This window comes from Miscanthus floridulus, chromosome 8 (assembly GCF_019320115.1).
Source record: "Miscanthus floridulus cultivar M001 chromosome 8, ASM1932011v1, whole genome shotgun sequence".
NCBI lineage: Eukaryota > Viridiplantae > Streptophyta > Magnoliopsida > Poales > Poaceae > Miscanthus > Miscanthus floridulus.
The window spans coordinates 92,886,605-92,907,408 of record NC_089587.1 but is presented as its reverse complement, the minus strand read 5'-3'; the positions used below and the strand labels follow the sequence as shown (position 1 = coordinate 92,907,408).

Here is a 20,804-nt window from a genome sequence, read left to right as displayed (position 1 = left end):
AGGGGGAGCCATCACCCTTCCCGGGAATGCTTCATGGCACAAACCCCCGAGGGGCGTGTCGAAAGCGTCTCCGGGGAAGAGGCTACCCCGACAAGCAACCCTGACAGCAGGTCCAGGGGGGAAGCAGTGGCCCCATCTCGCTCGGGGATGGAGTAGCTGAGAGCCCGTAAGCTGGAAATCAATGAGGCCGGACAAGGGCTCGTCCGGGAGTACGTGGACATCAATCGCGAGATCGAACGCCGCAAAAACAGTGGGCGCGCACGTGCCATGGCCTACACTGTACACCAGAGGATCCTCACCGATGATGGGACCTTCCCTCACTTCGCTCGGGCGAGCCAAAACATCGTCGCTGCGACAGCCTTGCTGCATGGCCTTCCAGAGGCCGCGACGTCCGAGGATCGTCGGGCCCGCCAAGAAATCTACACGTTGTCCAACGCTAGCCAACGCACACCCTTGATGCGCCCGACACTAGCCAATGCACACCCTTGATGCGCCCCACCAAGGACGCGTCCGTTCACCAAACACTGCCAGGCGGCAGGTAGCACACCGCCGTCCCGGTACATCAACGTCTCGGCCATAACCGCGATGTGCGCAGCACCATCGACGCCCGTAGACACACCCACGACGACGTAGGGGAGGGAACCCGCTGTAGCTACCATCCTCGACGCGGCGAGCGCTACGACAGCAGCGAGGACCGGAGCCCGAGCCCCGGCCTACCAGGCCCTCAGGCCTTTGGCCGGCACATCCTCAACGCTGCTTTCCCGCCAAGGTACCAACCGCCTACCAAAAGAAAGAATAAGAAGCAGCAGCGCGACGACTCGCTCGTGGCCGCTACCGACCGCAAGGGTGGCCGAAAGCCTGCGGAGGGCACTCCGAACCACTTTGAGAAAATGCTCGAGGGGCCATGCCCAAACCATGCTTTCCTGGCCAAACATCTATACAAGGATTGTGGTCTCATGTGCAAATACTTGACCGGAGGCCTCAACAAAGGAGAGCAGGGGAAGAAACCTACCCCCACAGACGACGCCAAGGAGAAGGATGACGCCTTCCCAACGCCGAACGGCGCCCTCATGATCTTCGGAGGATCAGCGGCCTATGACTCCAAACGCCGCCAGAAGGTTGTGCGCCGCGAGGTTTATACAGCCGGACCGGCCACACCTGCCTTCCTCTGGTGGTCAGAATCCACCATAACCTTTGACCAGACCGACCATTCGGATACAGTCCCACACCCAGGAAGGTACCCGCTTGTTGTCGATCTGATCGTCGGCCCAAAGCGACTCATGAAAGTACTGATGGACGGAGGCAGCGGCCTCAACATCATGTACGCCAAGACACTCGACGAGATGGGCGTCGACCGAACGAACCTCTGCCCCATCCGAGCGCCTTTCCATGGCGTCGTGCCTGGTGGACAGGCCGTACCATTAGGGTAGATCGATTTGCCCGTCACTTTCAGGGATTAGTCCAATTACAGGACTAAGACCCTCACCTTCGATGTGGTAGGGTTCCCCAGAACTTTCCACGCCATCCTCGGACGTCCATGCTACGCGAAGTTCATGGTCGTCCCCAACTATACATACCTCAAGTTGAAGATGCCAGGCCCCCGCGGGGTCATCACCGTCGGCACCTCCTTCCATCGCACTTACGAGTGCGAAGTCGAATGCTGCGGCCATGCCACGGCAGTCGTCGCCACCGAAGAGCTCGCCACCCTTAGGGAGGAGGTCGTTGAAGAAGCGCTCGACGCAAAAAGGTCACCCAGATCGTTCGAATCGGTAGAAGGGTCCAAGGAGGTCCTCGTGGACCCCAGCAGCTCTGAGGGCAAAAAAGTCCGCATCGGAACCGCACTGTCCTCCGAATAGGAAAGCGCACTCATCGACTTCCTCTACGACAACAAAGACATCTTTGCGTGGAAACCCTCGGATATGCTAGGCATCCCAAGGGAGGTTGCCGAGCATACCTTGAAAATCCACCTAGGCTCCAAGCCGGTGAAGCAACATCTGTGCCACTTCGATGAGGAAAAACGCAGGGCCATCGGTGAAGAGATAACAAAACTGTTGGCTACTAGGTTCATCAGGGAAGTACACCACCAGAATGGTTAGCAAATCATGTTCTTGTGCGAAAGAAGAGCAGGAAATGGAGGATGTGTGTCGATTACACGGGCCTCAACAAGGCATGCCCGAAGGACCCGTTTCCTTTGCCACGCATACACCAAATAGTCGATTCCACCTTGGGTGTGAAACCCTCTGCTTCCTTGACGCATACTCCGGCTACCACCAGATCACAATGAAAGAGTCCGACCAGCTCGCGATGTCTTTTATCACCTCCTTCGGATCGTTCTGCTACATTTCAATGCCGTTCGGTCTAAAGAACGTAGGGGCAACCAACCAACGCTATATGCTCAACTGCTTTGGGGACCTCATCAGGCGGACCGTTGAGGCATACGTCGACGACATCGTAGTTAAGTCCAAACGGGCTGACCACCTTGTCGCCGACCTCGAACAAACCTTTGCGAAACTCCGGGCAAACAACATCAAACTCAATCCTGAAAAATGTGTCTTCGGGGTCTCGAGGGGCATGCTGCTCGGCTTCATTGTCTCCGAGCGTGGCATCGAAGCCAACCCGGAGAAGATCTCAGCCATCACAAGGATGGACCCAATCCAAAACATAAAGGGGGTTCAGTGGATCACGGGGTGCCTTGCCACCCTTAGCCGATTCATTTCGTGCCTTGGCGAACGAGGACTCCCCCTTTATCGACTCCTGAAGAAGTCCGACCGCTTCGAGTGGACAGCCGAGGCCCAGGAGGCGCTTGACATTGTCAAGCAATTTCTAACCAAACCCCCGGTCCTGGTTCCTCCAAGCAATGGAGAATCCCTCCTCTTATACATAGCGGCCACCACGCAAGTGGTTAGCGCCGCCTTAGTAGTAGAGCAAGAAGAAGAGGGGCATGCCTTCAAGGTGCAGCACCTTGTATTTTTCATCAATGAGGTATTATCCGACTCCAAAACCCGCTACTCCCAAATCCAGAAACTCCTCTACACCGTCCTCATCACCAAAAGGAAGCTACACCACTACTTCGAGTCACACCCTGTGATAGTCGTGACATCGTTCCCCCTCGACGAGGTTGTCCGTAGCCAGGACGCTACAGGAAGAACCACAAAATGGGCGCTCGAGCTGATGGATCAGGGCATTACTTATGCCTCTCGAACGGCGATCAAATCCTAGGTGCTGGCTGACTTCATCGCTGAGTGGACCGAAGTCCAGATGCCACCAGCAGTCGTCGATCAAGAGTACTGGATGATGTACTTCGATGGATCGCTGATGAAAAAGGGCATCGGCGCGGGACTAGTCTTCATATCACCCCTCGGGGTCCACATGAGGTATATGGTTCGGCTCCATTTTCCCTCATCAAACAATATCGCAGAATATGAAGCGCTCATCAACGGCCTACGAATCGCCATCGAGCTGGGCATCCGATGCCTCGATATCAGGGGTGACTCCTAGCTGGTCATCAACCAGGTCATGAAGGAGTCAAGCTACCACGACACCAAGATGGCGGCATATTGCCAAGAAGTCCGACGACTGGAGGACAGATTCGATGGCCTCGAGCTCAATCACATCCCAAGGCACCTCAACAAAGCAGCCGACGCACTCGTCAAAGCAATGTCTGGCCAAGAGCTAGTTCTGACGGGTGTCTTTGCCAACGATCAACACAAGCCCTTGGTGCGCTATGAGGGATCGGGACAGGCCAATGATGGCCCATCTGATCCGGCCCCGGGAGCCAACCCACCGACTACTCCGCCCGACCCCGAGGTCATGGAGCTTGAAGAGGATCCACCAGCAGAACCCGACCCTCTCGACGACTGGAGAATGCTTTACCTTGACTACCTCCTTCGTGACAGACTACCGGTAGACAAGACAGAAGCCCGATGGCTCGCACGCCACGCCAAGTCCTTCGTTCTTGTAGAGGGCGAACTCTACAAATGAAGCCACATCGGGATCCTATAGCTCTGCATCCCCAGCGAATAGGGAAGACTTCTGCTGAGCGACATCCACGATGGGGTCTGCGGTCACCATGCTGCGCCAAGGACCTTGGTTGGAAACGCATTCCGATAGGGCTTCTACTGGCCCACTGTAGTAGCCGACATCGAGCAAATTGTACGCACCTGCGAAGGGTGTCAGTACTACGCTCGGCAGATTCACCTCCCAGTCCAGGCGCTCTAGATGATCCCCATCACATGGCCCTTCGTGGTCTGGGGGCTCGACCTAGTTGGACCACTCAAAAAGGCGCCCGGGGGCTTCACCCATCTACTTGTCACCATAGACAAGTTTACAAAATGGATCGAAGCTCGACCGATCTCCATGATCAAATCTGAGCAAGTTGTGCTATTCTTTCTCGACATCATCCATCGCTTTGGAGTACCGAACTCCATCATCACAGACAATGGCACGCAGTTCACCGGCAGGAAATTCATTCGATTCTGCAATGAACAACACATCTGGATCGATTGGGCAGCCATCGTACACCCCCGGATGAATGGGCAGGTCGAGTGAGCAAACGGCATGCTCCTGCAAGGCCTTAAGCCTAGGATCTTCAACCGATTGAACAAGTTTGGTGCGCGCTGGCTCGCTGAGCTCCCAGCGGTGCTCTGGAGCCTAAGGACAACTCCTAGCCGGGCCACTGGCTACACACCCTTCTTCATGGTCTATGGTTCTGAGGCCGTTCTTCCAACGGACATTGACTATGGAGCACCAAGAATCAGAGCATATGACAAACAAGGGGCCAAGGCATCCCATCAAGATGCCATGGACCAGCTAGATGAAGCCCGCGACATCGCCCTCCTCCATTCGGCTAAGTACCAGCAGGCGTTGCGACGGTACCACAGCCGACGGGTATGGGACCGAGCCTTCAACGTCGGGGACCTCGTCCTCCGCCTCGTGTAGAGCAATAAGGACCGCCACAAGCTCTCCCTGCCCTAGGAGGGGCCGTACATCGTCACGGAAGTACTTCGCCCGAGCGCCTACAAGTTGAAAACCATCAACGGTGAGGTCTTCACCAACGCCTAAAACATTGAGCAGCTACGTCGTTTTTACCCTTAAATAAACGCATGTTTTCTCTTATCAGTTTTTGTCTTTACAAATCCCCGATCTTTAGTGACCTCCGACCCCTGCAAATCGTGAGGGGTCGGACCTCACTCGGGGGCTGATACAAATAATACAAGTACATTTTGCAAACACTTCCTGCGATATCTTTGCAAACTTTATCTATGTTTTTCGGTTCTTCTCATAACAAGTCCTAAAAAACTAAGATTTTGGGAATAAATTCTGAGTACAACTGGTAGGACTGCGGGAGACCCATGCCCCAGTGGCCACAACCTCTTTGCTCACCAGCATAATCAGAACCAATTCACCCGCATTCCTAGTTTTTTACAACTTGGGCCATGGGAAGGCATCGAAACCTCTTCACAAAAAAGAGGAAACTAAAAAACTGCTTGCCGTAACAAAAGATGGAAAATTTGTTCATTTTTGCACAAATTCACCACTTACAAAGTGATTTCATCACGCAAAGGACTAATGTACTCCTAAAATTCAAAGTACTGTTCACTCAGGGGCTCCCCCAAACTTATTCGATTATAGTTTCTGCTTAGCTCTACTACCAGTACTACTGCGGCCGCCGCGCCAAGCTCTCCATCGGCAACGTCCGGGCACGTACATGGCCCAGTTCATCTACTATGGCCGCCGCGCCAGGCTCTCCATCGGCAATGTCTAGGCACGTACATGGCCCAGTTCATCTACTGCAGCGCCACACACTGCTTCCCATAGGCGACGTCCTATCGCTTCGCAGGATCCTCGAAGGCACCGACATCTGCAATGACGAGCACCACGCCGCTGACAGTGGCGCCTCCACAGGGACGCCCAGGGACTACACCATCATCATCAGCCACAACCCTAACAACGGCGTCAGGGCAGGAAGCGCCTCCCGCAGGAGGAAAGCCGCAACCAACGACAGCAAAATCGACGACGCACAGCACCCTCCGGCGCCTTTCCCCTTCGGCAGCGGCGACCCCTCCTCAGCACAGGCGAACCACGCCATCTCATCTACGTTGGATGACCTCCAGCTCGACATCACGCTCCAGATTCACGAGTGGGTCTGTAAGTTCTTCTCTCCCTTGCATTACTCTCTCTTACTTAGGGGCCGATGCATTCGGTGAAAAGAAAGGACAAGAGGTGGTGGCTCAGAGGCTAGCGGGGAGGTGGGGCGAAAACTCTTTCCCCTGCCTCCCCTATTTAAAGAGGGGGCTTAGCAGCTAAGGAAAGGCGATAGGTTCGGACGAAAAACTCCCTGCCTTCCCCTATTCAATACAAATGTGAAATCAATGTTGACAGAAAGCTGAGGGGACACGCCAGAAATGACAGGACGCGCTCTGGTCGATGGGATGCCGCCTGGTAAGCCAGAATGTCACCTGGGCAAGGCCCGCCACTAATGCGCCCCGGACGCGAGAACCGAGGCACGCTCACCTGCAGGCAACTTTCCGCTTCCCTAGGTAGGACCATGGAACGACCCAACGACGGAACCTCCCTCCAGGGGGAGCCCAGTGGGCCTCCTGGGTCGATCGAGCGGCCCAGGCAAAATAGTAAACAAATGACCAATTGAAAGATAAGCACCCCTGTTTACTTACTTTGAATATTGAATTCTTTACCGAACCTCCAACCCCAGCAACGGCAGGGGCATGGACATCGCTCGGGGGCTGTCGAGGGCGCCTGTTTGTTTAAACACCCTCTTAGCCCAACCCCTCCTTACGTTTAAAAAACCAGAAGCACGGCGTGTGGGAACAAAACGATGAATACAACTGGACAAACCAACAGACCCTACGCCCCGACGGTTATGGCATTTTTTGTTCACCAGCATAATCACATTCATAGTTCCTCACATCACTAGCCTTGGCTCCCGCCTTCCCAAAAGGAGTTTGGAGGGGTCCACCTACAGAGCCCCCTTCAGGGGGGAAGCTGACAGATCGCTTAAAAATCAATCGAGCGTCTCGAATCATCGCCAAGAGACAAAAACAAAAGTAGCGATACTTATGCAGGTTACGCCGGCCTCGTCGAAAACATCGAACCCGAACCTAGCACGAACACGTCTAGTAGGAGATTCCCTTGGCTCATTCCACCAAGGTAACGTTACCGACCCCCGCTTTCGTTTTGATTAAACTATATGCTAAATTCATACATCCAAATGTTGCATATGTAAATTCTTGCATCCCAACGCTTCGTGTCGCGCCATGAAGCGGTAGCTGCCTCATTCAATATGAGCGATGCCTGACCGAGGTTTGAAGGCTGGCCCGCGAAGGGCTCAAGGCCGCCTCGTGTCAAACAGAGCTAGGGGCGGAAAACTGAAATGAGCCCCAGCGGCCTCACCCGACCCTGTTCAGAAGCGGAAAGGGACATTTCAACCTTTCTCGTTCGATTTTAACCTCGAGCCAAAACCACAGAATCTCCATCGAGGAGAGGCCAATGGGCCACCTGAGCCCAGTGAACGGCTCGGGCATCTACCGGGAGGTAGGTTAAGAAGTAGTGGAATGCCACATGAGGGCCATGCTGACCCCGTCATCGAACGATGGATCTAGATTCCACACGAACATACCCGTTAGCGAGCTCATTAAGCACGACACTCGAGCCATCAAGGCAAGTATCGTCAACTCAGCCCCTCCAGTCGCGGAAACCGAGGACGGGGTAGTGCGTGAAAACATGGCCGACCCCTAACAGACCCTAAAGGGCTCAGGAGCTCGAGCCGCTCGATCCAAGATCGAGAGACCGAGGCTCAAAGGCTGACCAGCAAAGGGTCCAGAGCTACCGCGCGTCAAATAAGGGCCAGGGGAGAAAACACAGATGAGCCTCAACGGCCTTAGCCCGACCCGCATTAGTGCGAATAGGGTCATCTCAACCTTCTTATTCAATCCAGCCTCTAGCCAAGCCCATAGAAACCCCATTGAGGGGGAATCTGTTGGAAGGCAGGCAAAGGAGTAACAGAACACCACCTGAGGGCTTCGTCAACCCTGCTACGAAGCAAACGGGATCGGATTCCGTCCGAACATCCCCGTTAGCGAGCTCATAACGCATGATCACGCAACACTCATCAAAGTCCTAGGTAAGGGGGACGAGTAAATACAAACGTAAGTTCACCTCCCTCGCTTTGGTCTCCAGTAACATCCGACCCCACCAACCGCAGGGGTCGGATCTCACCTGGGGGCTGATAAAGGTATGGGTACCTCCTTTCTCTTTCCAAAAAACATTACAGTAGATCTCCTCCTCGCATCAAGACTGGCGGCAAGGTTCGGGGGAACAGACTGGTAAGACCACAAAAAGCCCACGCCTCGACAGCTACGGTAATTTTGCTCACCAGCACAATTAAAATTTCCCCTACAAAACCTCGGGCCCTACGGTCTTAATAAACGGAAGGGTCGATTGTCTAAATCTTTTTTCATCACAAAAAGAGAAGGTAAGATCAAACAAACGAAACAAAAATTATGAAACCATTTCAGGACACAAAAGTACTGACACTTGTTCACATATTACAAATAAGTGTTTATCAAGCTAACTACTTCCATGAAGGAAGAACCTCTTCTTTCAACCTGTTCGCCAGGTTCCGCGCAAGGGGAGCCACTGCCTTTTCCATCTCGTCCAGCTCATCATCATCATAGACAGGCATGAAGCCATGGCTCATTACCTCTAGGTTGATCTCCTGAGCATAATGGGAATGAGCGACAGCAAAGGCTTGGGTGATCCCGATGTGGAAGACGTCCTCCTCAAGTTGGCCCACCCGTGCCATGATACCCGCGGCACGAGCCGCGAGCGAGCTGGTCTCTACCAGCTGCTCCACCCTCAGGGCATCAATGACCACCCCGACAGCGGCTTGTAGAAGGTCATGCTCGTCGCTCTCGATCCGGAGGATCCCTCACACTTTGGTAAGCTCCTTCTCCTGCCTAGCAGCAGCGCTCTCAACATCCAACCTTTGGTTCACCGCGACGCCAAGATCCGCTCGGAGGGAGTCGGCCACCCCACGCACCTCGTCACACTCCCGGATGGCTCGGTCGTGATCCTCACGAGCCGCGCTATGCTCCGAGCGAAGTCTTTCCTCGGTCCAGCGTAGCTCGTGCCACTCCTCGCGCAACCGGGTGATCGATGCAGCGTCCCGGTCTGCCCTCTGCTGCAACACCATGAACCTCTCCTCAGCCTTTAGCTTAAGGTCTCGCTCTGTCTCCAGCTTCGCTAGGAGCTCACTGGCCCACTCACTGGCTACAGTGTCCTTCTGTATCAGCTCGTCCCACTCCTTTCGAAGCCTGGCGGCATCCTCCTCGTTCGGCTTCACCCTCGCCGATAGATCCTCAAACATTCCATGAGCCTCCTCCGCATCCCTACGCGCCTCGGCCTCCCGCTGCTGTGCAGCAGCAAGTTGTGTGCCTACATCTCCTCACAGCCTGGCCTCCTTGGTAAGGCGGTCCCATTCCGCCTTTTGCTCACGAAGAAACCGGGACTTGTCTCGGCTACGAGCAACAATGTTCTAGAAAAAGGACCGGAATCAAAAGACACAAAAAATATGTGAAGAAAGAAGAGAACAAGCGAGAAGATCAAGCAGATACCTAGCTAGAAGGAGCGAGGATTTCGCGCAAGGCACCACTGGCCTCATTCAAGGCATTCAACGCAGCCGAGAACCCGATGTCCAAATTCTCCTGCTCTAGGCTCTCAGCAGCATCATCGAGCGAGAACAGAGCCGATGATGGGTCCTTAGTGGTCATCCACTGGAGCGGCAGCTCTCCCCTCGTGGGAGAGCGGTTGCCTCCTGACAAAAGGGCCAAAGACGGCTCCCTTTGGGTCCTCCCCACCACCATCATGATGACCGAAGACACTCTGGCCATGTCCTCCTCTATCTGGCCTGCCCCGGGCTCCACGGCCTAGACTGCCGGTGGCATGGATTGTGCCACCCCCTCGGACGCCACCACGGCAGTATCCGACCCTGCCGGACTTGTCACGGTCGTGGCCACCTCCGGCTGGGCCGCCGGTGGCGTGAACTACGCTGCTCCGTCGAACACCACTATGGCAGCATCAAACTCCGCCCAGCCCACGTCTGGCGCCATCACTTGGGCCGCCGGGGGCACGGAATGCGCCACCACCGTGGACGCCGCCGGACCAGCCAACGAGGCCGCAGCAGCAGCATCACTCCTGCCTGAAATAGGGGTGATGCTGGGCAGCATGATCCGTCCCTCCTGAAGGGCAAGGCTCTTCCTAGGCGCTGGCCCCAAAGGGTGGCCCCATCGTAAGAATCTGCATAATGGAAAAAGGGCATAAGGTCAGAACAAAAAAATAAAGGAAGAGAACGAGGGGAATCAGCGACGTACTCTAGTGCTTTCGGTCGACGGGTACGTTTCGGGGACGAACCCCCAAACCCCTGCTCCAACTCATGTGGGCAGAACCGTTTCAAGCCTGTCCCCTGCTCCGACGCAGGGGGGCTCATCTCTCTTGCCTCCGGGGGCACGGCACCAGAGTCGCCCCCTCCATTAGCTCACAGGACATGGCATCGGAGCCGCCCCCCTCCACTAGTACCTCGAGGACGGCCTTGGACCCGTCCCCTCCCATCCACCGATCCACCGCTGGCACCCCATGGGTGACGGCGGATCCTCTGGCTCCCTCCGAACTAAGAGGCAGGGCCGACTCCACTGCCCCACAGACTCACTTCCCTCCGCGTGGAATGGAAGGGGTCCCTGCAGGGACGGTGAGTCCTCATTCACCAGGTCAACCCAATCCACGCTGGCTGCCGTCTCATCATCGTCATCGTCGTCGTCATCACTACTAGTCTCCTCTCCTTGATCATGAGCTTGCTGCTTCCGTATCGCCTTCTTGTTCGCAAGCTCCCTTGTCTTCTTGTCCCAATCGGCCAGGGCGTGATTTGCTGCCGCTCGAGCCGGGTCCTCCAGTAGCGGAACCGAGCTGTTCTTGAAGAACAGCCCCCCTGGCTCATCCCGCTATCCCACGGCTAGCATCAGAGGATCGAAAATTTCAAGCGAAAGAAGGAGCAAGGGAAAAGAAAACTTACAAAGTCAACAAACCCCGGCTCCGGCCGCATCGAGGGATGTCCCAACACCGGGTACACAAAGTCGAGGATGGCGCCAATGGAGTCCTTCGTGGGCTCCATCGCCTCCATAATATGTTGCGCCACCTCGAAAGGAGGGAGCGCGTCGTCGGCAAGCATCGTCCATTCGAACGACGCTTCGGGCACCATCTGATACATGGGAAGCACATGCGCCATCAGCGACACAACCCTCCTTGTGTGGTAGGCACCAATAATCCCCGACCCCTTCACACCCCTATCCTTCAGGGTTCGGAGGGCAGCGAGAAGGTCATTGAGATGCTTCTTTTCCTTGGCATCAACGCCCTATCCCCATGACTCCGAGGCCTCCAAGATGTAGCACCTAGTGAAGGATGGCAAGGGAGCGGTGGTGTCATTCTTGACATAGAACCATTGTGAATGCCACCCCTTATTAGAGGTGGTCAGACACATCAATGGATACGCCCCCGCTCGAGTGCCGCGGAGGTGGATGCTGGCGCACCCCACCGGCGCGTGCAGATCTTGCTTCTCGACCCGCCTCTTCACGAGATTGATGGCAAAGAGGTACCACCATAGGTCAAAGTGGGGATCGATCCCCAAGAACCCCTCGCATACGGCGATGAACGCTGCAATGTGTTGAATCCCGTTGGGGTAAGGTGTTGAAGCTCCACCTAGTAGTAGTCCATCAGTCCCCAAAGGAACTGATGGGCGGGCGTGGCGAATTCTTGCTCATGGAAGTGGGCGAAAGAAACGACGTACCCTTCGGGTGGCTCCGGTTCCCCCTCTTCACCGGGCAGCCGCCACTCCTCGGCGGCGGTCAACGGACGAAGGAGGCCTCGATGGATGAGGCCCTCTAAGCGCTGACGAGAGATGTTGGATTTGTACCCCGGGTCCATTGCGACGGCAGGAGCGGCATGGCGAAGAAGGCAGCAGCGAGTTTGACGGCAGAGGTAGTATAGGTGCGAGAGGCGTAGGCGATTGACGGCAAAGGCTAAGGACGCGAAGGCGAAGAGGCAAAATGCGGAACCCTAGGGGCAAACCCCATGGTTTTATAGGGGCGGCGGATGCAAGAAGGGCAATTGTCCGCCTCGATCTCTGAGCCTACCACACGCACTGCCGCGTCACCTCGTGGGATACATGCACACGATCCCTATCCCTTCCCGAAAAATCGCGCCGGACGGTTCGCCTTCCCTCGGCGGACCAGGACTCTATCTCCATCGAGGGGACACAGGTCGCACAGCTTTTTTCTCCGGCCCACCTAGGGTCCTGAAGCCAAAGGCCCATCCCAATGAGGGATAGGCCCACAAACTACCGAGACTCAAGGACGCAGGCGTCACCAGGGCCTCGATCCAGAGTTAGGTCCCAACCAGGCCGGCACTGACTAAAATATCCCGTCGACAAAAAGCCAAGTCTTTCAGCCTTACCCACGAAGGGTCCGATACTACCCCCCAGGCGACTCTACTCAAATCACCCGGGGGCTCGGGGGCTACTGTTTGGGACCTAACACCGAGGTACCCCAGGAGGTGGAACCAATAACCATCGAACATTAAAAACCCTGGACGGACAAGGACGCCGCTGCTTTCCTTGCCCGAATGACGGGAGTTTCGTTCCATCCCGCCCGACGCCCTTGGGCCAGCTCCACCTCGCCCGAGGACTAAGAGCTAGACTCTGCCTCGTCTGACCCCCGAGACTAGGCTCAGTCTCACCCGAGGGACAAGGGCCAGCTCCGCCTCGCCCGAGGACTAAGGGCTAGACTCCGCATCGCCCGACCCCTGAGGGCTGAGCTTGGTCTCGCTCGAGGGATAAGGGTCAGCTCCGCCTCGCTCGAGGGTTTAGGGATAGACTCCGCCTCACCCGACCCCCAAGGACTGAGCTCGGCCTCGCCCGAGGGATAAAAGCTAGACTCCACCTCACCCGACATCCGAGGATGGACTTCGCCTCACCCGTTGTCCAAAGACTGGTTTCGTCTCGCTTGCCAACCTCTTCCCTCCCCCTCATGATGACAGGTACAGAGTAGGACAGGACGTTCGGGTCAACCGCGGCTTCGAGGACCATACCCTACGCCCCGACAGGAAAAATACTGCCAGGGAACAACGGGATGGTTGCTTTAGACCCATCCAGGCGTAGCAGAGCCTAAATAGTGTTGTGGGCGTGTGCTCTTCGCCCTATAGAGTTGTAGGCGCCGCCTTTAGCCCTCGAACACAGAACTCGACATAGACATACGATAACCACTACGGTCTAGGAAAGGACTCGCATCCTCCACAAATGATGGATGTGCTGTCACCACGTTATGGTCCCAAGGGAGCGGCGCCTGCTTCACAGCCCCTTGGGTCCACCAGATCGGAGCACCCGCTTCAGCCTTCGGATGACCTCTCCGATCTGAAGGCCTTGCCCACAGTGCTACTTTGGACCCCGACCCCGCGTCCCTCCGATAGGGACTCATAGGAACCAGAAGGCGTGCGGAGCAAGGCTGGGCAAGGCTCATAAGTCAAAACCACTATACCAGAGTCCATACCCTACGTGGAGCAGTACTCTGTAACCATCCTGACATTCTACAATAGCATCAATAGTATTGTAGGTGCTTACCATTCTCTCACACCCGCCGGAATGGACAACAAGGCTTAGTAGACATGAACATCAAGGCTGGGGAGCGTACGCACCCTTGCCCTCTCACTTGTAAGGCTGTCCCCTTCATTTATAAAAGGGGATGTGCTTCCTCCAACAAGGGAGAGGGACTTTTGACAACACAACACACATCACACATAGTCAAGCTGCTAGTAGGCTCTTGGCATCCTTTTGACCCTTCCATCAGAGACTTGGGACCAGTCCCTCTCTTGACCGTTTATACTCCCTACTACGAACTATTTTCGGTGCTAATAACATGAGCAACAACAGACTGGACGTAGGGACATTCAGCCCGAACCAGTATAAATCTTGTGTCCTTTAGCGCATCATCCGGGCCTAACGCGCATCACTATAAATTTACTTGCCGGTGCTTGTACAAAACACCGACACTATGTGACGCCGACTGTGAGAAAGACAGCACGATGATTAGAAATCAGGCAGAACTGAGCGTAACAATAGATAAATGAATTTGCGTACCCATGCTTGTTTGTATCCGACGAGGCTGCGGCTGCCTTGATGGTGTGCTGGACTTTGCATCTGCAAACGACGGGCCCGGACATCCCTGTGCATCTTGAGGTACTCCTCCGTGAACCACCTCTCCACCATCATCGCCCAGCACTCGGGATACGCTTGGCACCACCAGGGAATCATCTACACGTCATCAAGTATTGGACATATAAGAATATCAAATTAAACCAACTTAATCTCAAAACAAATCAATATTGATGTTCTTCATTTACCTCAAGGTACTGCTCCCGGGTCAGCTGCATCTCTCTTGCGTCTTTCTTGGTTTTCCTCTCTCCAAGCTTCGACCCATAGTAGGTTACGATGGCCTGGATGCGCACCTCGTGATGCATGTCGGTGACGAGTTTTTTACAGGCTTTGGTAGTCACCTGCTCTGCCCTGGCCTCAAATCCCTCCTCGCATCTATAATAAGCATGCATACAAAAGCGATGTATCCATTCATTATTTCAAGAAAAGTCCAATGAATACGACGTATTGAGCAATGTTGTGCGAGGGAGACTTACCCAAAACTCTGACTTCTCCAGCCCGTGTTATACAAAATGCACTGTTCAAGAAAGCATCGGTCTTGTTCATCCATTCCGCGGTGTAATCACTCTGACTTCTCCAGCCCGTGTACATCCACTGACGGTCATCCATCCTCTAACATATGTATCAGCGAGTAAAGTAACCATCAATTGCATCTACATGGTGTTCCTACTGTCTAATAGGTAAGGATAGGTCCTAATCCTACCCGCGGATGCGTAGATGAGGTTAGGCTCCATGGTCTACTCCTATCCAAGACAGAATTTCGGCAGCACCTCCCCGCTGTTCTCCAGATACACGTCTTGCCAGGGAGAGTGTGTATCCGGAGAACAACAGGGAGGTGATGCCGAAACTCTGTCTCGGATCAGAGCAGACCATGGAAACTAACCCATCTACGCATCCGCGGGCTGTCCAAAAAACATGGACAGTCCAAAACAGATACGGTCGTAGATATGCAAAGATCTGCATACCTCCAACCGTATCTCTTTCGAACGGGAGACGCCTAACTGGGTTACGCGATCTACGACCATGATACGGAAAGAGGGGTTATACCTAGGGTGGCGGCAGAGTCAGGCTAGCGGGGCCGTGGCGGGTCGGTGCAGTGGCGAGGCGACGCGGTGCAGGCAGACCCGCAGCTGTGAGGAAGACGATCGGGGTCGCCGAGATACTCCAGCTCGGCTACGACGGCTCTTCTCTGCAAAAAAAAAGAACAAAATACTATCTCAGTTCAAAATTTAGACAGAACCTCCCCTACACGGTGAGGTATCCAAAACCTGAAAAAAACATACGGCACGATGGCCGACAACCACATATACCTATGCATTGTAGTAAGCACCTAAGTATGTATGCATATTCTGATCTTGTGGGCCCCAACAGACAAGCAAAGATTATGTACTAGATATGACATCCCAGTGCACACAGCGTTCAGATGAGAACCTGACACTTTCCTCTGAAACCCAGAGGACCCAAGTCGGTTGTGCAAGGTCATTGTAATATTAGTCACCCACAAACTGATGAAATATCAAGCACTGTCACTGCTTCCGTAGCCGAAGCTAACAGAAAACATGCTTGGGGATTACGACGCCATGCCGCCATCCATCGTGCAAAATGCGTCGACGGTGACGGCGGGCCAGGAACAAGCATGGCGACATGACAATGTTGCTGACAGTGGCATAATGTAATGCCATATTGGTGCTTGGCAAACAAGCAAGAAGACTGAAATTACTCATGACTTGCCATGCGGAAATTTTCTACTGTATGCAATCTTAAAAATGGAAGGGGCGAAACAACTGAATTCACATATGCATCAATCAAGCAAAACAGCAGAGTTGCATTCCCTGATTGCAAATTTCTCACCACACGAGGAGGCACAGCTCACAACTATCTGCTAATCAAAAACCTGTACAGAGACCTCATGCACCAAGTTCACCATTGATTGAACTACCTAGGTACTGGAACCGGAGTACTATAAACCATTAGCTTATCACGCCTCTTCTGAATTCAGATACTACAAGCTTTACCCTATTTCTATCAGACAAAGGGAACATGAAAGAGATGAACAAGGGATTACCTAGGTACTGCGCGGGAGGCCGGGCGCCGGAGCCTGCGTCGTCGGCGCGCGGGGGTGGGCGCCGGGTGCGGGACGCCGGGGGCCAGCCGCGGGAGCCTACGTCGCTGGAGCCGGCCGCCGGGCGCGCACAGGGCTGGAGCGGACGGCAGCGGTCGCGGCGTTGGGCTTCCGGGGCGCGGGCGGCGTCGAGCTTCCGCGGCGGCGCGGAAGGCCAGCAGGATCGCGGGGACAGCGCGCGGCAGGCCGACGTGGACGCGCGAGGCCGGAGAGGGCACCGGGCGCCGGCCAACAGGGGTGCCGGCCGCCGGGCGCGCGCAGGAACGGCTGGGACGGGTGTGGGCGGGCGGCGCCGGGGCTGCTGTGGGCGGGCGCGAGAACAGCGACGTCGGCTGGTGTGGGCGGGCGGCGGGGCCTGCCGACGGTGTGGTGTGCGCGAGACCGGCGGTGTGGTGTGCGTGAGACCAGCGGTGTGTTTGACTGCGCGCGTGTGTGCGGCCGGGTGGGGATTGGGGTGGTTAAAAGGGAGGTTTGCCGAGTGCCAGATCGGAGCACTCAACAAACGTGTTTTCCTTTTTTTTCAAATTTAAACCCCAAACCGCACTGCATCGTATTTTTTTAAAAAAATACCACTTTGCCGAGTGCCGGGCGGAGAGGCACTCGGCAAACATTTTTAAAAATTTTTGGCACGCTCTTTGCCGAGTGTCCCCGCGGACAATCGGCAAAGCCTGGCAGCTGGCACTCGGCAAAGAGCATGTTTGCCGAGTGTCAAAATATGACACTCGGCAAACCAATTTTTTTTTTGTATTTTGACCTCCAAACTTTTTCTGTAGTCCTCTTACAATACTTGGTACTCCATGTCGAAATATGGTACATTTCCCGAATTGTTTGCTATATTTAGTTAATTTATTTCATTTAATTGAATTTTTTCGGAAAATGCAAATTTGAACTGCACGTGCATCGAATAATGGAATTTAATGATTCAAAAAATGATATTCATGGTATTGAGTGTAGTGTGAGGCCGTATCTAGGAACGGATCCGAAATTTCGAACATCTTGTTCATGAAACATGACCACGAACTTGCGGACGAATTGTTTTTAAATTCTATAAAATGTAAACGAAGTCCGAAAATCATGAAACTTGTTGAGATGTCATGATATCGTGTGTGGAGGATGTGATAAAAATTTGAGAAGGTTGGGTGCACGTTATCACGTACGATGCTTACAAACCTACACATGTGATACATTAATATCATTTTTTGAATCATTAAATTCCATTATTCGATGCACGTGCAGTTCAAATTTATTTTTTTCAAAAAAATTCAAGGAAACGAAATAAAGTAACTAAATATATCAAAAAGCTACAAAAAATCCCCAAATTCTAACGAGGAGTTCCTGGTACTTAAAAAGGGTTGCACAAAAAATTTGGAGGCCAAAAAAAATATTTGCCGAGCGCCGGGGCATGGCACTCGGCAAAGGGGGTCTCTGCCGAGTGCCAAGAATAAGGCGCTCGGCAAAGAGGGTTTTTGAAAAAAAAATTAGAAATTTCATCTTTGCCGAGTGCCTTCACAGGGGCACTCGGCAAAGAAATTTTAAAAAAAAAGGTAATTTTTTTAATTGCTCTATTTGTCGAGTGCCGAATCAGTGGGCACTCGGCAAAGACATTTCAAAAAAAAATATTGAATCTTTGCTGAGCGTCGTGTCAGGGGCACTCGGCAAAGTATTTTTTTAAAAAAGTCTTTGCCGAGTGCCTAACAGCAGACACTCGGTAAAGAAGGACATGGCCAAACACCGTTACGCGGGGCAGCCTATGCTGAGTGCCGCGCTTTTGTCGAGAGCCTGGCACTCGGCAAAGAAGTCCTTTGCCGAGTGCCCTTTTTTGCCGAGTGCCCGACAGAGTGCAATTCTTTGCCGAGTGCGACACTCGACAAATAGGGTCTTTGCCGGGTGCCCGATTTTTGACACTCGGCAAAGCAATTTGCACTTGGCAAAGACCCTGTTTCCAGTAGTGCATATACGTCCTAAATCTAGAGATATACACACGCGAGTAACTACTTCCTGGAAGTAGGAAATTATATATATATGTATATATATATATATATATATCTGTGATGATGCAACATCGTACCGCATACACTAGCTAGCTAGAGTTGACGTGGAGCAGCATACTACAGCTACGACGACTCAGCTGTCAGTGCTCAGTGCTCATCAGTACTGGCACACCATGATATGCATGAATGCGAGTGACCTCGTCTTCCATCTGCCACGCGCGCCCATACCATACTCAATTGATGCATAGTATATACCACACAGAACAAAAATCTACAGAGATCAAAGGGCAATAGTATATATCCACATAAATGATCGATGGAAGAGCGATCCACAACAGTTTGTACTACGTATTTATGAGTATGTGAGCCAGTACGTACTCCTACTGATGAGCATGGATATATAATGTTTGAAAAAAAAACATGGTATCTTCCAACAACTTATGAGCATGCCATGTTCGCTTGAGCTACTTTTTAGCCATAGAATAGTATTTTTCTCTCACAGCAGCGTAAACCAAATTTCAGCATGCGCGCGTGAGTCTTTAATTTCGTGCCATGCGCGCGTGACGGTATATGATTAGCCCTTGACTATGCTGATTTGTATGTATATGTATGTCAACTTCCAAATGATTAATGCAAGGTATGGCACACCGAGGAAATTAGTATATTTCATTATTTAGTATAAATGTCAGGTGTCAGCTGCCACCTGCATGCTGCATGATGATGCAGCTTCGATTCTCTCTAGTGTTATGGCAATATAATGCATGTATAGCTGCTATCTGCATGCAGAGTACATGGATCATGCTATCTATGATGCGTGTTCTCATCTCAGGCCCAGTTTAGTTCCCAAAAATTTTCACCATAAAGTATCACATCGAATCTTGCGGCGATGTATGAAGTACTAAATGTAGACGAAAAAAAAACTAATTGCACAGTTAGGTGAGAAATCGCGAGACGAAACTTTCAAACCTAATTAGTCCATAATTAGACACTAATTGCCAAATATAAACGAAAATGCTACAATAGCTAAAGCCAAAAAAAAAAAAAACGCGAACTGAAAGCGCCCTCAGTCCAAATACACAGTACCATTCTACAGTACCGCTGCTTGCATTTGCATTTTTTATTAGTACTGCACACTTGAGGGGGGGGGGGGGGGGGGGGGGGCATAAATAATCCATGCATTCGAAGAACTGGTAATCAGTAGAACTGACCGTTTTTAACAAATGACATAGGTCTTTCAGGTGGACTGAAGTAGTAAGGATGAACGGCCGGGGGTGAATGACAACACGTACGGGGGAGTACGTATATAGTATGTCAGTGATACTGACTAACTCCTTAATTAATTACTTTTTTTCAATCTCCTTAATTCATTACTTGACGTACGCGTCTCATTGCCTAAATTAGCTAGGCTTGCAAGCTACTACGACCTATATACACAGTTAACCCACACAAATCAGTCCATATATAGTGTCCTTGTTTGGAGCTACTCGGTCATGTCATATCGATCTTGCGTAGAACATGCACAAGTCAGCTAGGAGGAGCAGTAGTACTATGCATGCATGGTGATAGAGTACACCGTACACGTCAGTGGGTGCCATTACGGTTTAAAGAAATTCCAGCTCCCATCCAAAGACTACATGTTTAGTTGCCCCAAATTCTAGAATTTGGCACTATGCAAAAAGAAGATTCTCCGTCACATCAAATTTGCGGTACATGCGTGGAGTACTAAATGTTGACGAAATCAAAAACTAATTGCACAGTTTGGTTGTACTTTGCGAGACGAACGTTTTGAGCCTAATTAGTCAACGATTGGACAATTATTACCAAATAAAAACAAATCGCTACAGTGTAGCTACAGTGTCCTTTTCCGACGGCGCCGAATCCGGCAGCGAACTAAACGCGGCCTAAACCAACATGCGTGTCCATGGACGGTACGTACGGTAGCCGATGAGATCGAAAATTTTGCATCCAATCCGATTGAGTTTCCACGTTGCAACTGTGCTGTGCCTGTGCAGTGCGGCACATAAACTGCATCGTCCTCCAAGTCTCTAATAACTTGGATGGACGAACGAACGAACGAACTGGATCTGGATGCATGCACACACGTGCAAACGCTGCGTCCACAGGGTATGCAAAGACAAAAAAAAAACGGGGACTCAGTACCAGCATAGCTAGCAGCCTGCTACAAATGATCTGATGCAAGTACGGTTAGTTGGCAGGTGGCAGCCATGCATCCAGAAGCGAAGCTAGCTAGGGTTTCGTTTCGATATCATATCATATCATCATTCAGAATGGACCGGCCGGTGACTTTTGTTCCCAGCCGCTGTACGTCCGTCCAGCCGTTTATTGGCTTGTCTGTTGTCTGGGATCGTACGTGTGACGCGCCTGGAACTCTGCTGTTTGCCTTGTCATCAAGATTATA

General features: G+C 52.7%; 1 protein-coding gene across 1 annotated transcript; it reads left to right on the top strand.

Annotated features, from left to right (window-relative positions):
- The first annotated feature begins 15,852 nt into the window (after window positions 1-15,852).
- LOC136469592 (uncharacterized) lies at window positions 15,853-16,796 on the top strand. Its single transcript, XM_066467720.1, has 2 exons — window positions 15,853-15,944; window positions 16,331-16,796. Exons 1-2 carry the CDS (start codon window positions 15,853-15,855, stop codon window positions 16,794-16,796), a joined length of 558 nt encoding a protein of 185 aa, XP_066323817.1.
- Window positions 16,797-20,804: the final 4,008 nt, after the last annotated feature.